Here is a 22570-nt window from a genome sequence, read left to right as displayed (position 1 = left end):
GGACATTCACAGAGGAGGAATAGTGAAAATGGAGCTGGGTGGCTAGAGGAAAAGAGCAAGGGTTGGTGTGATGGTGTGAAATATAATATATAATGATACCTGTTAAGCAGTTCGTTATATTTTTTGCTGTGTTTAACAACGTCTACATTTTTACCGGCTGTAAAACAAAACAAAACAAAAAAAATTATGTAGCCTAATAGCTGGATTATCTTAATTAGCTCAGATGTTACATTTTAATTTTGACCTAAGCATGTCCAAACCTTTACGATCAGTGGTAACAGACTATTGTTCTTCTTTATATTCCTACATGAAGTAAGGAAGTGCTGGAATTATCACCACCATATGCACACGATTACAAGTAAATATTTGAACTACTATGTCTACCGTCTGCTGGCTGTGGAGCGCGGATGGGGTTTCCATTCTGCGCATGCGCGTTCTCTATCCGTAATAGACCGGTGCAGGGAGACAACGGTAAGCACTGTTGACAGTGTTTTAATGAAAATCTTTATTACCTAAATAATTATAAATATTTAATGTAAATGTAACGTGCACTCTTAAATTGCATGCAAGAGAGAGCCTGCCGTCATTATGCTGTGTATTATTATGCTTTTAAAAGACTGGTTATTCACTGCAAGAGCCTGCGAGCTTAATTCGGGCCTCGCTTTCGACAACAAATCTAGCACGAGGCTAATCTGGCAACAAAGCTAACGATGCGAAAATGCTACGTGTTAGCTCTATATGTGTTGCTATCGTATCTGTCGTACAGTAGCCATGCTGCATTTTAATATATTTGCAGTTAAACTGGGGACTTTTGAAAGGTGCTGCCTAAGCAAAATTAACGTAGCTACAAAAGCTCGAGTCAGCTTGTTGTTACCTTCAACAATAACAACATTAGCTCACTAGACAAACGGAAACGTTAAGTAGCCTAGCTGCTCACGTTAGCATACTCTCAGTGAGTAGCTAACGTTAGCTGGACAGCCTTTGAGCCCGTTTTGGTTGCTGTGTCAGCATATGCTAATCTGAAGAGTCCTGGAGATAACTATGAGAACACTCTTTCCCACCTCATTAAATAATTAGTATAGTTTTCTTTTTGGATTCCCTCGTGTTGCCTTACTATCATAGAAATAGTATACTACATATGTGAAGATTATTTTGGCAAGTGCACTCAGCGTCAACATCATCACCATGAGCTGTGAGTAAGGTTCTGATAAATGTCTTTTCTGTAGACAGAAGTCAGTTGTTGTTTTTTTATAGAAGGGAAAAATTGGCCTATCAGAGTTAAAATGCTTCACCGGACGTGGTTTTAGTCTTCATTTGTTGTTCTGTGCACCCTTGCCTTGCCCTTGTTATGTGTAACATGCTTTGCAAAGTAAATGGTGACATAAGTTAAAGCCAGGCCAGACTGGCTTTTGACTGTTATACATCCACCACAAGTAACATCTACTCTTGCACATGCAGTGTGTCACACAAAAACACAAGCTGGTACTCCAATAGGCACTTAAAGAGTAGCTGCTGGCATTCAAGCAAGTTCAAGTTCTGCCTCTAGAGTCATGACCGTGTGATCAAATTGCTACTAATACTCCTGATTTTTGGTTTATGTTTATAGTGATAGCATTGGCCTGGAGAAGAAAGGCTGCCCTTAATCTGAATGAGTCATGGCCCAGTTCGGGGGACAGAAAAATCCGCCGTGGGCGACTCAGTTTGCTGCCACAGCAGTGTCCCAGTCAGGCCACACAGGACAGTCTCTGGACCTCAACAGCCTGCACTGTGAGTATAGCAAAATCAGATCAAATGTCATTAGCACTTTACCCGGCGGTGCAATTACACTCACGTTTCACATTATACCCCACACCCCCACAGCTCTTGGAGTGCAGCAGCCGTCTCTTCTGGGAGCATCTCCTGCTGTTTACTCTCAGCAGTCAGCCTTGGCTGCAGCCTCTCTCAGCAACCAGTCTGCTGCAAACTATCAGCTTTCTCAGCAAACTGCTGCTTTGCAACAGCAAGCTGCAGCAGCCGCTGCAGCAGCATTACAGCAGGTCAGTCACAAAAGAGTAATGCTAAGCACAGTAAGACGTGTGTGTCTTTTCCCTGGTCACATTTGACGCTCTTTGCTACTGCCCCCCTTTTGTTTTTTTTAAATGTCCATAGTCTCAAATCAATACAGCGCTTCAGCAGTATCAACAACAACAACAGCAGCAGCAACAACAGCAGCAACAACAGCAGCAACCTCCCCAACAACCCCCCCAGCAGCAGCTGTACAATGTACCTCATCAGGTATCTTGCCGGCCTTTACTTTTATTTGTGTCACACCTTATTTCCTTACATTGAAAAATATCCTTTTCAGTTTAGAATCTTATTGACATTGTGCTTTAAATTTAGATTTCTCTGATTGTTTTATATAGCATCACCGTATGATGTGTTACAGTAGACTGAACGGTCGTTTGGAAACTGACCATAAGTTTGCTAAATCTTAAAGTTTTGTAAGATCACTTTGAAATCTTTAAAATTAACATAAAATCCATTTCTGCTATTTTTTTTAGCCACTTTTCGATTTTTTTCCCCAAGACAATGTAATGTCAATGTAAATAAGGTAATTGTAATTTGATACGACTGCACAGCATGTTTACATCTTTCGCTAGATGGATCGTATTATTTATGTTGTAAGAATCTGTTAGTGAGCAAACAGCTGTTGGGAGCATTATGACAGCACAAGATGTGTCTTTGCTTTGGGTGTAAATCTGTTGTTTCATTTCAACAAAAAGTTCACTTTTTTTTTCTCTTCTTAATTCAGCTTCCACAGCCTCAGCAGGCACTCATTTCTCAGGTAATGTGTTTACAAAAACATATTCAAACAAACTCAAGCTGCTACATAGGGCAGATAGACACCGAGATCTGTCCTATCTGTTTACATGTTAGCTGGCAATTATGCTCGGTTGTGGACACAGACAAGGGCAGCTGCTCCAGACGAGGTGCAGCAGCTACACCCTGTCTGCTCTCATACTGTCACACTTTTTCAAGTACTACAGTTTTTTTGTGGACGTTTGCACAGAGCATTTGAATAATCAAACTATCATTTAGGTTGAATTTTTTTCCAGATGACCATATCAAAGCATATTTCCTTATTATTTATTATTATTTTTAAGGTTCTTTTTCTTGAAGCTTTGTGTTTAATGCATATAGAAATAGAAAAGTTAGCTATCAAGCGATCTCCCTTGGTATATTTTAGATGTACCACTAAAATGTAATTTTAGTGTTTTGATTCTTCTTTCTTTTCCTGACCCTCAGCCCCCTGTCGCCCTGCCCACGAGCCTGAGCCTGTCTAACCCACAGCAGACAGCCCAAATTACTGTGTCTTATCCCACACCACGTTCAAGCCACCAACAGCAGACGCAGCCTCAGAAGCAGCGAGTCTTCACTGGTGTCGTCAATAAGCTGCATGACACGTTTGGCTTTGTAGATGAAGATGTCTTCTTTCAGTTAAGGTGAAAAAGGGTGGTCCTAACATCGCTCAGATTCTGTTACTTGGTGGTTTAATAAAATTAACACTTTCACTAGAGGTTTTTTAGTGTATAAATTGCACATACAATCCCTTTTCTTGCACCATTGTTAGCCTGCATAGGACCTTATTTATCATCCATAACTTAAAGAGCTACAAGTTTGCTTCTGTGAATCTGAAAATGATACAGCATTACAAACAGATTTTCTTATGTGTTTTTGTATATATTTGTATTTCATAGTGCTGTGAAGGGGAAGACTCCCCAGGTGGGTGACAGGGTCCTAGTGGAAGCTGTGTACAACCCGAATATGCCGTTCAAGTGGAACGCCCAGCGCATCCAGACTTTACCTCAACTAGCAAATCAGTCGGTGAGAATGTTCAAACGTTGCATTTTGGAGCACAGCATTACAGTTTGTGGCTTTGTATTGTATTGAAATGCATACTTTCAGCTTTAATTTAAGGAGTTTCACAAACGCATTGTATTTCAAATGTAGAGGTATTTATACAGTCCCTTATTCTGAGAATTAGGAACTTTACTTTTTTTCATATTATAATCACAATTATATCAGCACCAGTGTTTTCATGGAGTTCATTATAAAGTTAAGCACACAAACCTTTTACTGGTTTTAGTGTTTAAGTCCTTATTTACTGTAATAAAAATCATATCAGTTTTTCATGTTTGAATAAACTCCCACTGTTGCAAAGTGTTTAAATGCAATTTAGCGCTTAATGCACAGCAAACACGTTCTCATCATCTGAAACTGGTGGGGTTACTTCCAATTACAACAAATGTGCTCAGACTTTCTAGTCTTGCTATGAGTGTTTATTTATTTTATTTTTCCTTTTCAAAAAAAAATCTTAGTCCTGCTTTCTTTTTTTTTTTAACTGTTGTGTTTTCCATCCCTCCTAGCATCAGCAGCAGCCTCAGCCTTTACCTCAAGCTTCCCCACAGCTCGGCAGCCTTTACAATGAGCCAGGGATGCAGCTGCGCTACTCGGACATGCACACCACTGCGGACAACAGACAAAATGTAACCCCTTAGATGTGAATCACAGACTTTTTGTGTTCTTTCTCTCGGCTTGTTTTTTCATTTTTGTTTTTTTTGTTTTTTTACTTTGAAAGTGGTGAGCAAAATGCCAAACCTGGCTGCTCACTAAGTATATTAAATGTCTTTACAAATACGCTTCTTGATGACAAATATTATTATACTAATCATTGTCTTTTAACGTGAGAAAGCATCATGATTTTCTGACAGTATAAAGCTGTACATCAGAGATGTCTCTTAAACTGACAGTAAACAGGGCCTCATATATTTCTTATCAAAAGGTTTTTCCTTTAAACAAGTCAGAACCTGCTGTATTACTTTTAGCAGGTTAACTGAAATAACTTTGAGATCAAAGCTGCACGTCAGCTTTCCTTTGATTAGGACAACCTTTAAGGAAACCCCTGTTGAGATTTCTACAAGTCTTTGATTTAAACATATTCAGACCTTCTTCTAAGCAGGTGCTGACCAAGATTTTATTTGTTGCACAGCTGGCATGTTATTGATCGTTTCATGTCTGCATTTAAAGATTTTTTTTAACCTCCTTTTTCTTTGTTACTTTTTATGTAGAACCAGCCTCAAGCTTCGAGCATGATGAAGGCAGCCCCCACCATGCTGCAGTCACTACCTCCCCCGACCACATTCAGTGTTCCAGCCCAGGCTCCCCCTCCGTCTCTTCTGCAGGCACAGCTGTCTGCTGCTTCTCTTGCCCCTCTTCTCCAAAACCCTCCTCAGCCTCTGCTGCCACAGCCTCCGCCCAAAGGTACAGTACTTGTCAGTGGCATTTATCTAGCGTTTCCTTGTAAAGCAGTCTGAACAACTAGTAATGATGAGTGTTATTTGTGCTGCTGTTTTGGTACCACCTTTGAACACAGAATAGTATGTGTAGTAAGGAAGTGGTTTGCATTCTTGTCATTGCCAGAAGTGTTTCCCGGGGGTCTCCTCCAGCCCCCAGTGAGAATGATGGCACAGCCGCAGCCTGTCCGAAGAATTGAGCCTCCGCCTCGTTTCCCCACTCGCAGCGATCGAGGCCCTGAGCTCATCCTCAGGACTAAAGAAGAACGCAGGTGAGATGGCAGACCATATAATTACTACATCATACACCTATTCCACATCCATTTCATCCTCCTGTTCATTAGAAGTAATAAGTCATTAAGTTTTTAAAAAATTGATTCTTTAACAGAGACAGAGACCGTGAGCGCAGGCGATCAAGAGAACGGTCACCCACACGCAAACGTTCCAGAGACCGTTCACCGCGACGTGACCGCTCCCCAAGACGGCCTCGCAGAGTTGTACCTCGCTACACTGTCCAGTTTTCCAAGTTCAGCTTAGATGGGTATGTATATTGTTTCCTTTGTTAAAAACACATCATCCTAGATATGCCACATGTTAGCATAATACTGTACAGCAGGATGTGGCGCCCCAGTTTGAAATCTGAAAGCCTTCTTGTGTTCTGCAGCTCCAGCTGTGACATGATGGAGCTGAGGAGGCGCTACCAGAGCCTCTACATTCCCAGTGACTTCTTTGATGCTGTCTTCACCTGGGTGGATGCCTTCCCTTTTACGCGACCCTTCCAGTTTAGTAACGCTTGTAACTTCCACATTTTGCACAAAGAGGTGGATCCTCTAGTCAAGAACACGGCTGTGCTGGACCCTCCTGACGCCAACCATACCTACAGTGCTAAGGTACGACTGCCAGTGCTAAATAAGTTGCAACAATATAAGTAATGTAAAAAAACTTTTCAAATAATAAACTTAACAGTAATCAGCTTTAACTGCAGTGTGTATATCATAGCACTGCAGCATTAAAGTGAAAGTAAATCAGAAAATGATAGGCTTGTATATAGTTGTCATGTTTGAGCTGTGCATATGTCATCTTTAGGTGCTTACAGAGGTACATACCCTACAGCCAAAAAGGCTTCATATACCATTCATTCTGTTAAAGCTGGTAATGCTAAATGGCAGCTAGAGGTGTGCAAGCCATCACCCACAGCTTTTCAACTAATCCTTGACTGTGACTGTTAACCCTCTATAGTAGGAAATGTTATGTTGGTATTTGTAGTATCTTTGTACACCTCTGACACAGTGTAAAGAGTGTGAATAGTAACAGCTGCCATCATAAGAGCCTCCGAATGAAGACGTGTATTTTCATAGGAACGCATTAGTGAGACAAAGCAGTGATGAGGAGGCATAATTACTGACTGAACTCTGACATTTTATACAAAGGGAATGCAGACCATAAATTGTGTAAAACATGGCATTTGACTTAAATAGTATAGAAAGGATTATAACTTTAATGTGGCCTCTTCCATTTTTCAGGTGATGCTGCTGGCTAACCCCAGTATAGAGGAGCTCTATCATAAGTCCTGTGCTCTGGCAGAGGACCCACAGGAAGTCAGAGACTCCTTCCAGCATCCTGCTAGACTGATTAAGGTATGTCAAACCCTTTAGAATGCACAGGAGCTGACGATGATGTAGTAATCCTATTCCATTGCTGAATACTCAGTGTGGAAAGCTATAAACTGATGTCAGCTCCCTTGTGTTAATTTACCTGTGGTGTATTATTTGTTTCACCTTTCCCTGAAAGCTATTTCTAATGCTGTATAGTACAAACAACAGTGAGATCAGAGATAGATTTTTATTGTCAGAGCTCACTTTACAGTGACAAATAGAGTTGACAGTAAGTTTCTTTTCTTGCTCCAAGTCTGCCTTGATGGCTTTTCAGTGTGCCACCAAGAACCAACAGGCTGCTTCAGTGGGAAAATTAGCTACATTTTTTGGAGGGCGGATCATCAGCATCAGAATTCCTACAAAGCTTGTGGAACTACAGTCACGCACATTAGCCGCCATCTCTGGAGAACAGTTACACTGACAGCTTGTTGGGTTTGCATCTGATAACATAGTTGCTATTGTGGGCCAGTAATATTGAAAGATTAATAGACCAGTGCTAACCTGAATATCGCTCACTGTATGAATGACAACTTCAGGCCATGATGCTGTAAAACGGGGGTTGCATCTTATGTCTGGAGATTTGCAGAGGTGTGTGTGTGTGTGTGTGTGTGTGTGTGTGTGTGTGTGTGTGTGTGAGAGAGAGAGAGAGAAAGGGGGCGACCTGCAGGGGGAATTCATTCTGGCATTTACATTTCTGTGTTATGTTTGAAGCATCCTCTGTGTCTGCAAGAGGAAAGGTCAGAAAATGAGAATATTGCACAAATTTATTAGACGTGTGATTATTTGGACATACTGCTGACGCTTTTCTGTTTTTGTCTCTATTCTCTTTGCTCTTTCCACTCTCCGCACCTTTGTTTCCCATATTCCCATTCCCCATTTCCATCTAACCTGTACTCTGTGGCTCTCCTTGCACCTGTCTTTTTCTCCTTCAGTTTTTGGTGGGCATGAGAGGTAAAGATGAGGCCATGGCCATTGGTGGTCACTGGTCTCCATCTCTGGATGGAGCGGACCCAGAAAAGGATCCATCAGTCCTTATTAAGACAGCGATACGCTGTTGCAAGGCCCTCACAGGCATAGACCTTAGTCTGTGCACTCAGTGGTAAGCTCCGCTACTCTCATCAGTATTTATTGTTCTCACTGGTTGTGTTATAATTCTTAACGTTGTAACTAAAATCCTAAATTATCTGTAATGTACTGCATCTTTATGCTACCTCGATACTAAATCTTTCCTGGACATGTAGAGTGTGGTGTTCTGTTTTGTTTTCATTTTTGTTATATTAATGATTATTGTGCTGTTAATTTGCAATCTATTATTTACTATTATAATTTTTTGTGTTGTGTAATGTCGTTTTTTTTGGCCTTTTGTGTGTTGTAGTCTTGGCTCTCTCTTTCTGTCACACACTCTTATTCATATACACACATTTCATTGTGATGAAAAACCAAACGCATGGACTTGGTGGCTGGAAGCAGTAGCCTGGACCAGAAGACACTGCCATTACTTTTTGTTTTTCTTTTCTTTTCTTTTTCTATTCTCTCTGTTAAATATCTTACATATTTAACTGGCTTTCACTGTCCTGTTGATTCTGTCTCTCTTCACACAACCCTAATGTAGTACGTCAAGTGCATCCTAGGGCAAATGCAGAGTACTCATCCATAATTGGCTGAAGCTATAATGGGGATGAATTTTGGGGGTGTGATTATTAATTTTTTAAAATTTTTTTATTTTCCTGTGATTGTCTGTCAACTTTTTCAAAATGGCTGCCATAACCTGTGCCAACAGTCGGAGAGCTGCAGACTGGGTCCATTTGTCTATGCTGTGTGTTGTGTGGGAGAAGGGTCACTGTAATGACCTGTACGATCATTGAGTGACCTGATGGGAGGGAGTAGCTGTAGAAGGCTCGCCCAATAGCAAGGCTTGCCTTTTATACTGTGCCCTGACCAGAATGTTTCTTTCCAATGCACCTTCTTCCTTTGCGACAGGTATCGTTTTGCAGAGATTCGCTATCATCGGCCAGAGGAGACACACAAGGGGCGGACAGTCCCTGCTCATGTGGAGACAGTGGTTTTGTTTCTTCCGGATGTTTGGCATTGTCTTCCTACCCGCTCAGAGTGGGAGGTGCTGTCACGGCGACTCCGGGAGCAGCTGGCTGAGAAGCTGTCGGCCGAGCGAAAGGAGGCAGATGGAGAACAGGCACTGAACCGCTAATCCCTCTCTTCTCATTTCCGCTTCTCACAGGAAGGCACAGGACTTACAAAAAAACAAACAAAAAACAAAAAACCCCAGACACACACACACACACACACAAAATACAAAGCACACCTCACCTTGCACGCACACAGATACGAACCCAGGCATATTACGGCTCCACCAAACCTCACCTAGGTTTCTTCTGTTTATTCCTCCACCTGTCCCCTTTTCCTCTGCTCCAACTCCTCCATTCCTCCATCAGCACTCCCACCTTCCCTCACATCCAGCAGACACACACAGTGGAAGCAGTGAGACTAGGTTGTGTTGTGTAGGCCCCGGTCGCAAATGGTAAAACAGCTTCCAGTTGCTTAAACACCACAAAATTGGGTGCTAATCTTGTTCAGTATTTTATGTTAATGTTGGCATTTGTTTTGCATTATTATAAAAAGGCATCTGCTTGCAGATTGATTGAGAATGAGTTTAAATTTGAACCAGTGATCAATTGTTAACACTGGGACCCATCATTTACAAACGTACTGGAATCTGTGGAGTCAGTTGCGCTCACATAATGTGTTTGTTGTAGAGAAATGTGTATTTCTATATGATTTTTCACATCAATTTGATATCGTCTGACTTCGAAAAGAGAACCTCCCCTAAGTCCTGCTTCTTGTCTGTTCTTGTTGTTGGATTCTACACTTTCATTTGGACTATATGTAGAATTTGGTTTTTCCAGGGCAGTTGGTTGGACAGAAGGACACATGGCTCCTATCTGACGTAGGTGTATAAAACCCATAAATGGCAATACCCCAGTCATAGAGCATGGTAGGGCCAGCCTATCCTCACTCCGTTTGGAGGCCAGCTTCATTCACCTGATGTACCTACACACCTTTTGGACACACCTCTCATTGATTTTTACCTTTTTTGTGTTCCACAGATTGATTGATTGGCAGCTGGGGGGGAGCATTTCTGTTGTTTTTTTATTATTATTTATTTAATTTTATTTATTTTTTTATAAGAGCTAGAGAGCTTCCCTGTGTACGCTTCAGTAGCAGTGGACTTAAACACAGTCGAGAGCTCACTAGGACAAGAGAATGAAAGACAAATGAGGCCTTGCTTCTTGCACGGATCAACTTTAAAGCTCACTAGGACCATGAGTGCTATGCTGACTGTTTGTTATCCCACCTCTTTCTCTCCCTCTGCCTGTCTCTATCTTAATGATTTTCTGTCAAGGAGGAAGAGGAGAAGGATGACGATGATTCGAAGGACGTTAGTACTCCCACTCACTGGGCTAAACTTGACCCGAAATCAATGAAGGTGCGTAAAGCTGGTGCAGGTATGAGTAGGGACCAGGACGAGAAATGTTCAACTTGCTTTTTCATGTCTGTTTTCTCCACTTGTAGGTAAATGACCTGCGCAGGGAGCTCGATTGTCGCTCTCTAAGCTCTAAGGGGTTAAAGTCACAGCTGATTGCTCGCCTCACCAAACAGCTAAAGGTGGAGGAGCAGGTAGAGGAGTCCAAGGAGCCCGAGAAAGTAGAGACCAAGGATGTGGAGGAAGAGGAACCAGCACGCACTGAGGATGACAGAGAGGTACAGATACTTTTTTTTTTTTTTAAGCCTTTTATATATAACAAAATCTTTTCAGTAATTAAGGTTAATTTTAAATTCCACCTGATGGATACTTTTGTCTGTCAGGAGGAGGAAAAGAAGAGGCAGGAGGAGCTTGAGCGCCAGCGGAGAGAAAGGCGCTACATCCTTCCTGATGAGCCTACCATCCTTGTACACCCAAACTGGGCAGCCAAGAACGGCAAATTTGACTGCAGTGTCATGTCCCTGAGTGTGTTACTGGACTACAGACTAGAAGACAACAAGGAGCACTCATTTGAAGTGAGAATTAATGCTCTGGGGTTTGTTACAAAGACCTGCAAACACACACATGTGATGTGTGTGTGTTTGCTTTCTTTACAGGTTTTTTTAATATACTGTCTTCTTTCTGTACAGGTTTCTCTGTTTGCTGAGCTTTTTAATGAGATGCTGCAGAGAGATTTTGGTTACCGCATATATAAAGCCCTCGCTGCGCTTCCTACCAAGGATGAGAAGAAGGAGAAGAAAGCCAAAAAAGAGGCTGAAAAGAAAGAGGCTGAAAAGCGTGAAATGAAGAAGGAGAAAGAAGAAGAGAACGAAGAACCGACAGCAAAGAAGACCAAAGACGATGAGGAAGAGAAGAAAAAGGTTTCTGCAGCTTTTCAGGTTTTTACTGTTTGTCTGGTAAATGTGAGTTTTTATGTCATTGTCATTTTTTTAAATTAGTCTGAAGAAAAGACAGTGAAAAAGGAGGAGTCTCGAGATGAAGAGGAGAATGAAGATGATGGCAGCACAGCCAATGCTGAAGAATATGATCCCATGGAGGCTGAAGATGCAGATGATGATGAGGATGATGGTACTATACTCTTCTTGATTAAATGAATGATTTGGAACTGTGTACTACTTGGGATATTTTCTTTTCACAAAGACACAAAATGGTTTTAAGAAATAATATTTCTGATTGTTTATTAGACAAAGATGATGACGACTCCACTGACAGAGACAGAAAAGACCGCAAAGATGACCGAAAATCATCGAAAGAGAGGTCCTCCAAAGATAAGGTTGGCTCTATGTTGTTATAGACACGTTGGTGAGGTGTAGATGTTGTTCAGAAAGTTGTTTTTTAATGAGCGTGGTTGTCGTTACACTAGGAAAGGAAACAGATGATCACGCACAACAGGGAGCTGCTGATGGCGTTTGTCTACTTCGATCAGAGCCACTGTGGCTATTTACTTGAGAGAGACCTGGAGGAGATCTTGTACACACTGGGACTGCATCTCTCTCGTGCTCAGGTGAAAACACAAGCACATGGTCTTTCTGGTTCTGTGATTCTTACCCTGTCAGACCTTCTTTTTCACTTTGCTTTAAGACACGTACCGTCAGCCTTACAGCTCAGTAAATCTGTCTTGTTGATTTCTGTTTTCAGATAAAGAAGCTTTTGAACAAACCTGTTGTCAGAGAATCGTGTTACTACCGAAAACTGACAGACAGGGGAAAAGATGAACCCATTCCTTCTTTCAATGAAGCCCAGATTGAAAATCTCACAGGTAAGCCTGAAGATATTTCTATTAGTGTGTCCTTTAATTTTCCATAAATTTCTTTTAAGCAGGATAGAGCGACAGATGCCAAATGACTTTATTTTGTATCACATTTCCTTTCTTAAGGTAACCGAGGACTGCTTCCTGCTTCTAAAACTCGTGCTCAGTCAGAGGCCAGCGAGTCTGGTAACCTGATCGTGTATAACGGAGCTATGGTTGACATCGGCAGCATGATGCAGAAGCTAGAGAAGAGTGAGAAGGCGAGAGAGGAAATAGAGCAGAAGCTTATGTTGCAGGATGCTAAAATGGGTACGTTTTGGATTGCATTATATGTCCTAAACTGCAAGCTACACTCTGTGTCAGTAGTCCCTCGGGACAATGATCTGGCTCAATTTGAGCATTGCTACAGAGAAGCTCAGTCTCACTTCATTCTCCGGACCATCCTTCTGTGATGTCTGGTGAAACGTGAACTGGGACATTGTATGTTGGATGGCAAAGAGGAGTCTGCAAAACTGAGTTTATTGTAAATTCAAACTGGAAACTGGAAATTAGTTAAAAGTTTGACTGTAACATAAACACAAACACAGTCTTCAAAGAAAAGGCAGGCAGTGTAGGACTGAACCTTATTTTCCTAGCAGAGAACAGACAGATTTACATGGCTTCGCTACAGTATACGTGCAGGAGTGTAAACAAGTTAGAGCATATGTAACATATTATTAATCTACAGGAGAGGAGTCTTCCTACTGCCCTTACCCCATATTTTGCCCTTACCACATGTTTGTGAATGTTTAATGTTGGCATTTATAGACGCTGATGTTTACTGCCAGTCCACAATGTCCACGACTGAGCTGTTTCTTTGCTGTTGCGAGGATACCGCCACATTGGTTGCTTATGATTACACTGACATGGAAGAAATACTAAAACACAGGCATTCATAAAACATTAATGAGAGGTTACTGACCAGCTGTGCACATATTGTATAACAATCGTTTGTTAATCACAAACTGACAGCACAGACCTTTGTCACCAAGATGGTGGACTAACTTGAGAGGCAGTTAAATGTAGTGTATAGTTACGATGATTGGACGTTTTATTAGGTACACCTTGCTAATGTTAGGTTACATTCGTTGGCTGTAAGGAGTTGTTTTGGTGTGTGACAATCCCAGTAGATCAGCACTTTCTGAAATACTTCTGCAGGTCATCTTGACCTTGTTGCTAACATGTAACTGGCTGATTAGATATTTGTGTTAATGAGCAGTTGGACAGGTGTACCTAATAAAGTGGCTAGTTTTTACAGACTTCAGTGGGATACGCTGCTGTTTCCAGTTCCGATTTCATGTTTTACTGTGACCAGCGTTTGCCCACTGACCTGCTGTCTCTGTGATCCTGACTTGGTGTTGATTCTTTATCGCAGACGAAGACGCAAAGGTTAAAGCTCAGCTGGATCAAGCCAACAAATCTTTGTCGAGGGAGCTGGAGGAGGTGAAAAGCACTCTGAGCCAAACCGAGCAGACTCTGAAGACCGTGGAGGAAGAGAAGAAAGTCTACCGCGAGCTCCTGAGCAAATCAGCAAACTCACTGATGTCCACTGTGAAAGGAGTGCTGGAAGTGCTGAAGAAGGTGCAGCATGTTTAATCATAATGTCCTCCTGATTTCCATACACCTGTGGTCCTCAGGGGTCAAAAATGTCCCCACTTCATTTGAGTGTTTTTTTTTTTTTTTTTAAAGTATAAATTGTCAATCTTTTCAGTGTTGCATCTTAGTTTTACTTAAGACCAACACTAACACAAAATTGACCCTACATTTTAGGGCCACCAGACCTTGTTAGATAAAGTACACTCTGTTTTTGAGCGAAAATAAAACAAGACAAACTATTTAAACGTTTAGATAATTTTGACTATCTGACTAACTACAGAGTGCTGTATGTTGAACTTTAGTAAGAAAGTTTGTTTTTTTTTTGAACCACTTAAAATTTTTAAATGGCAGCACGTAGTCACACCTGTGGTCCTCAGGGGTCAAAAATGGCCCCATCTGGTTTGATTGATACTTAATTAACATGAAGTGGATTTTCCCCCACTTTTATTTAAAACTTAATTCAAACATTTTGACACTATTTCTTTATTCCATTTCAAATTTATGTCTGATAAAACCTCATTTATACGAAATGTTTCTTTGTTTTCGGGTAAAAAAATTAATTAAATGATCAGTTATCGTGATTATCGTTTCACAACCAGAGTTGGTTGTTTTAACAGATTATCACAGACGGGTTTATGTCAAAGTTAATTTAGAAAGCTGTTTTTAAACTACAAGTTTTTTACTGGCAGCAAATAATCACATCTGTTGTCCTCTGGGCTCAAAAATGACCCCGTTTGCTTTGACTGTTTATAAAGCAACAAGTATAAAATATCCTCCATCTCTGTGTTTCAAGGTTTTATTCAACTTTATTCCAACTCATTGCCTGACAGTTTTCTATATTTTGGCATGGTAGGAACACTAGCGCATGGGTCTGAGTGAAGGCAAACTTTCATGAGAACAAAGGCGTGTCCATATTTGACACAAGAGCAGGAGGAAGCTCAGGTTTATTCCTCTGCACTGGTCCCATCATGGACAGCTTTCTTTTCTGCAGTTGCAGGCCAAGGGTCATATACAGTAAACAAGTTGTTACAGGTGATTGTTTTCTTTTGGAAACCTTCTGCAATGTTAGGGACAACTTGCGTGCCCTGACTGCAGGACAGACGGTTTGCCATCGCACACTAGCATGTTCCATGTACAGCTGGACCTGCATCACATACTGCCCATGTTTTTATCTCATAGTTCCCTGGTTTACTTGGGATGTTCTGTTGGAATGGACAGAGTCCTCTGAAGGGGACTTGGTGCTCATACAGTCATATCAGTACCAGGACCTTACATCACAGCAGGAGAAACACCCACTTGTTCCATACACCTCAAATGGGAGCACGTTTGTGTCATGAACGACGATCATCTATTGTGTCTTTATCATGAAATGATATCACTTTTGTGCTTCTATGGATTAATCTTGTGTCACTTTTAAAACTTCTCTACCAGACTCAGGATGTCATAAACTGGCCGTAGCGACTCTACTGGATGCACGGCAGTAAGAATCAACACACCCACATATGCCTACAGCTGCATTCGGTCCATTTTTCTTCCTCTCTCGTTGTTCCTCCTTGTTTGTCATTGAGTTGGCTGTAGAGCAGGTCATCTGCTAATTGGATGGTTGTTGGTTCAGTCTCTGTGTGCTCTAGTCTGGAGTTCTTACCAAGGTGTCCTTGGACAAGTTACTGAACCCCAACTTGGTCTCTGATGCATCCATTGGCATGTGAACGTTAAAAAGCAGAATACAAGCAGAATACACTGTGTATAATGCTTTCAGTGCTCGAGTAGAAAAGCAACTGAAGGAGTATGGGACCTGGCATATGTGCTTGGACCGTGATAGATTGTCTTTCTCTGAGGCACATGAGAGAGTCAGGCATCGTCTGTCACTGGGAAGGATAGAAGACCAGATCAGTGTTTCCTCACATTACTGTAAATATTCCTCTGTCTCAGCTGACTCCTCTTTCTTGCTTGATTCTTTGTCTTCATCATAATTGAAATAGAAGATGTGCAGTCCTCTGACACATCTTCTATTTCAGCTTCACATTCTGAAACTTCAAGAAGCCCAGTCACTTTCTTTCCAAGCTCCTCAGACTACCATGTCCTGGATGCCTGAGAACCTACTTGAACATAGTTCAGATTCTTCATCACTTTCCTTCACTTCATAGCCTTCTTCCACTTCTGCAGGTGGCTGATGTGCTTTTTCAGAGAAAGGGTGGCACGTGATCTAAATATTGACAATATTTTCTTTATCTTCTAACCCTGGATCTTCCTGAACATTGATTCTTCCTCCTCATTATACTAGAGGACAATATATGCTTTGTTCTACTGGTCATTGCTTTACACAACATGGTTAAAAAAAAAAAAGTGAGCATACTTTGTGTATGTATTATTGTAGGGTCTACCTTACAATATGAAGCACCTTGATGCGACTGTTGTTGTGATTTTCCGCTGTATAAATACAATTTAATTGAATATAGAGCACTTGTCTCCTAATTGTGCTGCCTGCTGTCGTTGTTGTGGTTGTTATGACCAGTGCTTGACCCCACACATCAGTGATCCAAGATGTTTGAAAGCAGTATGGTGTGAAAATATGGCCCCTTGCAACACTTTGTACTTTGAGGTCATTTTTGTCCACGAGGACCACAGGTGTTATAAAATCCGATTAAAAACCCCATAAATAAATCAAATTACTTAAAATTTATTCCAATCATGCGTAGCATAGTAATGAATAACTTCTGTTATTTTCAGACCATTTAATGAATAAAAAACACATTTCTTTAGAGGACAAATGACCCAAGGACAACACAAGGGTTTGTTTACCTCGATGGAGGAAATGAGCTCATATTCACTTTACTGCTTTTTCCTTTACAGGATCAGGACATAGACGAGCCTGGCAGCGAAGTCGCCGCTGATCACAGTCGGACATCCCAGACGAACGGCGCAGATTAATAAGTGACAGATTTCAAAGGAATGAAGCTGATCAGTACTGATCATCTTAAACTGTAAATATTCACTACACGAGTAATTTGACTGTGTTATATTTGAACCCGTTGTCTCCCAAGTATGTTTAATTTAATGAATTAGTTCCCTTGTAATAATTTGACCACCTCCTCTGTTTCTGAGGAGTTACTTTTCTTACTTAGAGTAATTTTAACAATGACAAAGCTTTGAAGCGCTTATTTTCAAAGTGAGTTGAGTTGCTAGCATCTTTTTGCCATCGCGTTTGCTTTGCTAAGGCCGCTCACGTGCCACTCTGTAGATTTAAATGCAGGCCTGTGTGTGAGTGTTACTTGAGTCTTGTTTTTTTTTTTGTTTTTTTTCTAATAAGCAATAATGATGCTATTTATGTGCGAGAGTATTCATAAAATATTTAAAAGAAGCTAATTTTGGATGGAAGGAAGTGTTGGAGTGTTCCCGTGTGCTTCAGACAGAAGCACTTCCTTAACCAGCCCCTCTTTATTTCTCACAGCACTGCTCGGTTTGTAGTCCTTTTCTTTGGCTGGTTTAACAGGTTTCTGCAGGATTTTTTTTTCCCCACACACACACGGCTATGCATGGTTCCTGCCTGTCATGGACTTTTTTTTTCCTGTCTCATTGTATCCACCAACTTCTGCGCTGCCACTTTCATGTTTTACTGTGACCAGCGTTTGTCGTGTTTTCTGCTAAAGGAAACTAACACATGAACCAAAAGTTAAGCTTAATGAATGTGTGTTCTGCTGAAGGAATGAACACTTGAGATCCATCTCTAAATTGTGTGCATTGGTTTGGGTTCTTAACAAGAGGCACAGTTGCGTTTTAAATGTGCTCCAAAGCAGGCGATTTTATTTTTATATTGAAAATGCGCTCTATGGATGTCTTGTGCAAGAGTAAAGTGGTCCATTTTAACACTACCGTGTGTCTGCATTTCTTTTCCCCACTGTTTGTGTCACAGCAGGTATTTTGACTTGTCTTTATAGAAAAAAATGTTATTTGTTTATTTGCAAAGATAAGAGCACACTGAAAGAGATGGAAACTTAATAGAGCAGCTGCTGTGTGGGTTGCAGTGTTACACTGCTGACCAGCAGATGGCAGTAGAGTTGTAGCTCCTGGAAACTAGATTGATTTGAGGGATTAAACCAGGTTTAGTCCAACTCGTAGATTAGTTAGATACATGTTAGACAACTTTGTAAGCATTTTTAAGACATAAAATTAAATACAACCATGCCAGCAGTGCAGTTTTAACAATCTGTGATACACCCGTTGACCGCAGTTCCCTCACAACAAAGGATAGAGAGAAAAAAATGACTCATAATTTACAAAATAACTATTTTATGAAATCCATGTCATCATCCATAAGAAGCTGAGAAACATGTTAGTTGCAGGAGCCAAGGTGATAGTTCCATTTATATCCTCAGCACCAGGAAGCTTTTCCTGTTTAGACAGAGCTTTTTCTGGAGGAGTAAACACAACCGAGTAGGTAGATGCTGCCACTCTGACTCATTCAGGTCAAATGGTTGTTAAACTTTCTGATTTTCTTAAAACAATGCATACAATTCCCTTATCAGATTTCAAAGATCTCTGATAATTACTCTGGTGTGATGATTTTATGAAGTTTAAAAGATTTTGTTTTTTGGTAGCAGTTTCTGTTCAAGCTCAGTAATAATGCAGTAATGGTGGTGTAATAAGGTTAAAACAAGCGGGTAATGGTTTTGAAATGGGAAGTTACTACTACTTAATTACAGTGTTGTCCACATAACAGCAAACTAATTCTCTTGCATCAACAGTAATAGTACAGTAATATTACATTGAAATTTATGTTATATCCAAAAACTCGAGAGTAATTGCAAATATATATATATGAGACAAGCCAAGTGTTACATTTTTTTCCCCCACAACGGGTGTTTCTGTTTCATCATCCTTTAAATCAGCAAGTGTAAAAACATCTCTGCATAATGCAGCACGCAGGGCTACAAACATCAGCATCCAACAGCAATGGGGCTGTTTAATAAACCTTCCCAGCTAATTACAACAAAAACTGATCGATCTTCTTCTCACAGCTTCACAAAGTACATGTGTTTATACTCACTGCTTCTGCACAGAGTGAGCTAAGGGGTTTTATTTCTGCCATCATTTTCTCATTTCTAATAGAAAGCCTTTTTTTGTGGATGGATCCACATATTTGATTTGGGCCTTCCTGAAACAACCCTATGATGGATTTGAGTTTTCAGAGGCAGAGCCTTCAGCTATTAGTCCTCTCTACTATGGAACCAGCTCCCAGTTTTGGACTCGGCGTGGACACCCTCCACTTTTAAGAACGTCTTAAAACTTTGATAAAGGTTATAGTTAAGGTTGGATCAGAAGATCCTGAACCATCTGCTCCAATAGGCTTTGGGTGCTGGGTGAGTTCCCATAATGCCCTGAGTGTTTCTTCTTCTCTCCTCCCTTTTCACTCTGTATTGAGACACGACTACTCTAGTAAGCCTTAGCGATTATTAAACTCTGACTCTCTCACCTATAGTTTACCTTTGCTCTCTTGTTTTCCCCTCACTCCCACCCAATCACGGTGGATGGCTGCCCCTCCCTGAGCCTGGTTGTGTTGGAGGATTCTTCCTGTCAAAAGGGAGTTTTTCCTTTCCACTGTTGCCAATGCTTACTCATAGGGAATTGTGTGATTGTTGGGGTATCTTTCTAATATTGTAGGTCCTCAGAATAAAACACCTTGAGGCAACTGCTGTTGTGGATTGGTGCTCTGTAAATAAAACTGAACTGTCTTTTATTGAATCATGGATCTACACTTCTCCTTTACTGGAGGTCTGTTGGTTCCAGTGAAAACCTCACAAGCCAACTGCTCATCAGCCTCTATTAGAAATACAATTTACTGTATTTCAATGCAAAGCTGTGCGTATTTACATTTATTTGACTAATTTACTTATTTGCTTTCACGTGACTCAGGTCACTTTTAATTAAAGTGTAAACAACACAAACCACATAAAATCTTTTAAAACTGTTTTTTAAGTTCTGATTTGGTCCCCCTTCTTTACAATCTGACCTCAGGCTGAAGTGTCAGATCACACATCATGTGACTTTAACGCTAAGCTCCCAACATCAACATCTCGACTCTGGTGAAGAGGTGTTGAGGTTGTCTAAGAGTGGTGATCGTTTGGATCACAACATTTTAGATGAAAATCTGTTTGTGTCACAAAAAGGAAGGAAATTTGCAAGGAAATGTGAATAGCTGAAGCGATTTATTAAAACATCTGCAAGCGTAATTAGAAATACAGTATACAAGGCAAAAACAATGACTTTGAGAGTCAATATTAGGTATGAGGAGGACCTTTACAGTCCAAACATCCTTATGCAGGTTTCTTAAATTGTCTTTAAGTAGTGTTGAGGAATAGTTCTCCAGGCATCTTGCAGGACATTTAAAGTTCTTTTTTGGATGCTGTTCTTTGTTCTGCTCTCTGTCAGGATGATCCCACACTGCTTCAATAATGTAGAGGTCTGGGTCCTGGAGAGGCCAGTGCATGACTGATAATGTTCCACTGTATTTGTGCCATTTTTGCCATGCTAAAAAAATGACACTGTTGCCAATCGGATGCTTTCTAGATGGTATTTCATGGTGGATCAAAATCTGATGTTAATTTTCTGAGTTCATAATTCCAGCAATTTTAAAAAAAATCTCCAACACCACTGTCTGAAATGCAGCCCCATTATCTGAATGAAGACCATTATCTGATCAGTTGCTCTCTAAGGGGTCAACCCCCCTCCCCCTATAATCCTGTTTCTTCAGACAAAAAGGTTTTTGTTTGCCCCTCCAACCCGGGACTGTGCTACCAGGTGATGGATCTAAGTGGAGAAAAGTGCACTAAAACTAAAACTTAGACATCATTGAAGCGGACGTGGAGCACACCCAGGTTTTCTGCAGGCAGAGGTCCATACACTGACAGGCGAGATAACGTAATGGACTCAAGAGGAGAGCACAAGAGTGGCTGCCACGCATTTATCAGATGTGGTATCACTGAAGATGTTAAGGGTGTGACCGGAGTGTTTATCATGTAGAGTAGAGTTTGTCTGAGGAGCATTTATCTTTAAACGTTTTCCTCCCACCACTCTAAAACACATTCATTCATGTTCTTTAATAAAGCATAATGTTGCTTTCTTTGTGCCTTTTATGCTTTTTCTTATATTTTGTCATACATATGTTCAAGTTATCACTGTGAGGGACATAAACAGGCCTCAGGCTGCTCTGTGTGATCAACTTGAGAGACTTTTTTAAGGCTTATTTTGAACATGCAAAGCTACTCTTCTACATGTCCTCTAGATGTAGGTCCTCTTTAATGTGCTTTTAGTGATTAATCATTTTATCTCTCATACTTTTCTGTCTGTGTTGTCGCAGGCAGCTGCAGACACTGTCCAGATGTGGAGTCTAATCTGTTATTTTATACTCCATTTAGACCTCATTAGTATCCAGTGTGATTAATTGAGATTCTACCCCAATTTTTAATGTAATCCCACTGCTCGGCTGTCCCACAAAGCATCAGAGGCGCTGCAGCTGTGGAACTGACAGCTAAATTTGTTCCCACCAAGAAACAGAGCTAGTGCACACTGGGGGAAAAAAGAGAAAGGGTTTACTTAGCAGGACACATCTCAGAGTGTTTCCAGCAGCATGTCTGTGTCATTTCCAAGAGAACAATAACTATCTGTCACCCGGTACTTTGGTTATGTAGCTGCTTTTGTCCTGTTGTCATGCTCTGAATGCTCGACAAACAAAACTCATTTGTCCCCCAAGGAAACACGCGCACACTTTCTCGCCTCTCAAACTCCTGTGTGTGTGTTTGTGTTTGCACTTAATGTGCATGCTTATGCGTCTGCATGCACATGTGATGTGTGAAATTAGACCCCGTCAGCAGAGAGCGGGCCAGGTAACCCCACTCCCAGGCTGCAACAGAAGGCTTTTGTGGCCACTTCCCCACCCCTACTCTTTAACCCCCTCTGCCATTAAAGAGCTGCTGAACTCACAGGTAGACAATCAGGCCATTTCGAGGCATGCTCTAAGTTTTCAGATATGGGGCGCACACAGAGTTGGCTTAGTAACTGATCACTATGCCCCCTCGCTCCCCCACCACCTCCTCTGATCCCTCACTTTTTGTAATGATCAGTCCTCTGAAGTCTGAGGGTGCGGCTGTGCAGCATGTGCAGATGTAGCATGACGTTACACGTCTCTGGTTTACTTCCTACATGTCCTCGCCCTCGTAGCTTTATTTAAATTCTCCTCCCTTTCTCATCATCATTTTGTGAAATCACCCGTTTCCATCAGCACCCTCCAGTCTGCGTGTCAAAAGTTCAGAGTCGTAGTTATCATGACAAAAGCAGCTGCCTCACACAGCGTAATCCCAAAAGGCCGGCTTTTCAAAACCAGCCCGGAGTCCCTGTTTGTTAGCCTTCTGTGTTGGCAGAACACAAAACTTAATAAAAAGGAAGGTTGCAGCTAAAATGTAACAAAACAAGCTTATATCTTACAAAGCTATGTTTGTCTTTTTGTGCCAAAAAGTCTTCTTTAACCTCAAAGTAAGTGAACCTAATTCTCTGAACTCCCTTTCACCTTGAAAACTGGAGACATTTTTCTTGCTGGTTATTGTTTAGCAGCATTGTGGAGCAAAGAATTGGACTTCCTGGA

The 22570-nt window shown here is 41.1% G+C and overlaps 1 protein-coding gene and 1 non-coding gene across 2 annotated transcripts; both read left to right on the top strand.

Annotated features, from left to right (window-relative positions):
- Positions 1-433: 433 nt before the first annotated feature.
- Positions 434-17799, top strand: ccar1 (cell division cycle and apoptosis regulator 1). The gene is made up of 26 exons (XM_085369869.1): positions 434-471; positions 1607-1767; positions 1861-2036; positions 2149-2274; positions 2792-2824; positions 3286-3482; positions 3738-3864; positions 4407-4526; positions 5109-5301; positions 5461-5605; positions 5722-5874; positions 5998-6223; positions 6857-6970; positions 7921-8087; positions 8969-9179; positions 10407-10490; positions 10577-10765; positions 10871-11062; positions 11177-11407; positions 11486-11615; positions 11732-11820; positions 11911-12051; positions 12186-12306; positions 12424-12606; positions 13712-13917; positions 16786-17799. The coding sequence occupies exons 2-26, from the start codon at positions 1656-1658 to the stop codon at positions 16861-16863; spliced, it is 3744 nt and encodes a 1247-aa protein (XP_085225995.1). The 5' UTR covers positions 434-471; positions 1607-1655; the 3' UTR covers positions 16864-17799.
- On the top strand, positions 7003-7067 carry LOC146619959 (small nucleolar RNA SNORD98). Its single transcript, XR_014906732.1, has one exon. It is a non-coding gene; the product is annotated as a small nucleolar RNA SNORD98 (small nucleolar RNA).
- Positions 17800-22570: the final 4771 nt, after the last annotated feature.

Source organism: Diplotaxodon limnothrissa, linkage group LG13 (assembly GCF_057381915.1).
Source record: "Diplotaxodon limnothrissa isolate DT_005_m linkage group LG13, D_limnothrissa_male_GT1.1, whole genome shotgun sequence".
Lineage (NCBI taxonomy): Eukaryota > Metazoa > Chordata > Actinopteri > Cichliformes > Cichlidae > Diplotaxodon > Diplotaxodon limnothrissa.
The sequence above is the reverse complement of the archived record's forward strand: the minus strand, read 5'-3'. Positions and strand labels throughout refer to the sequence as shown.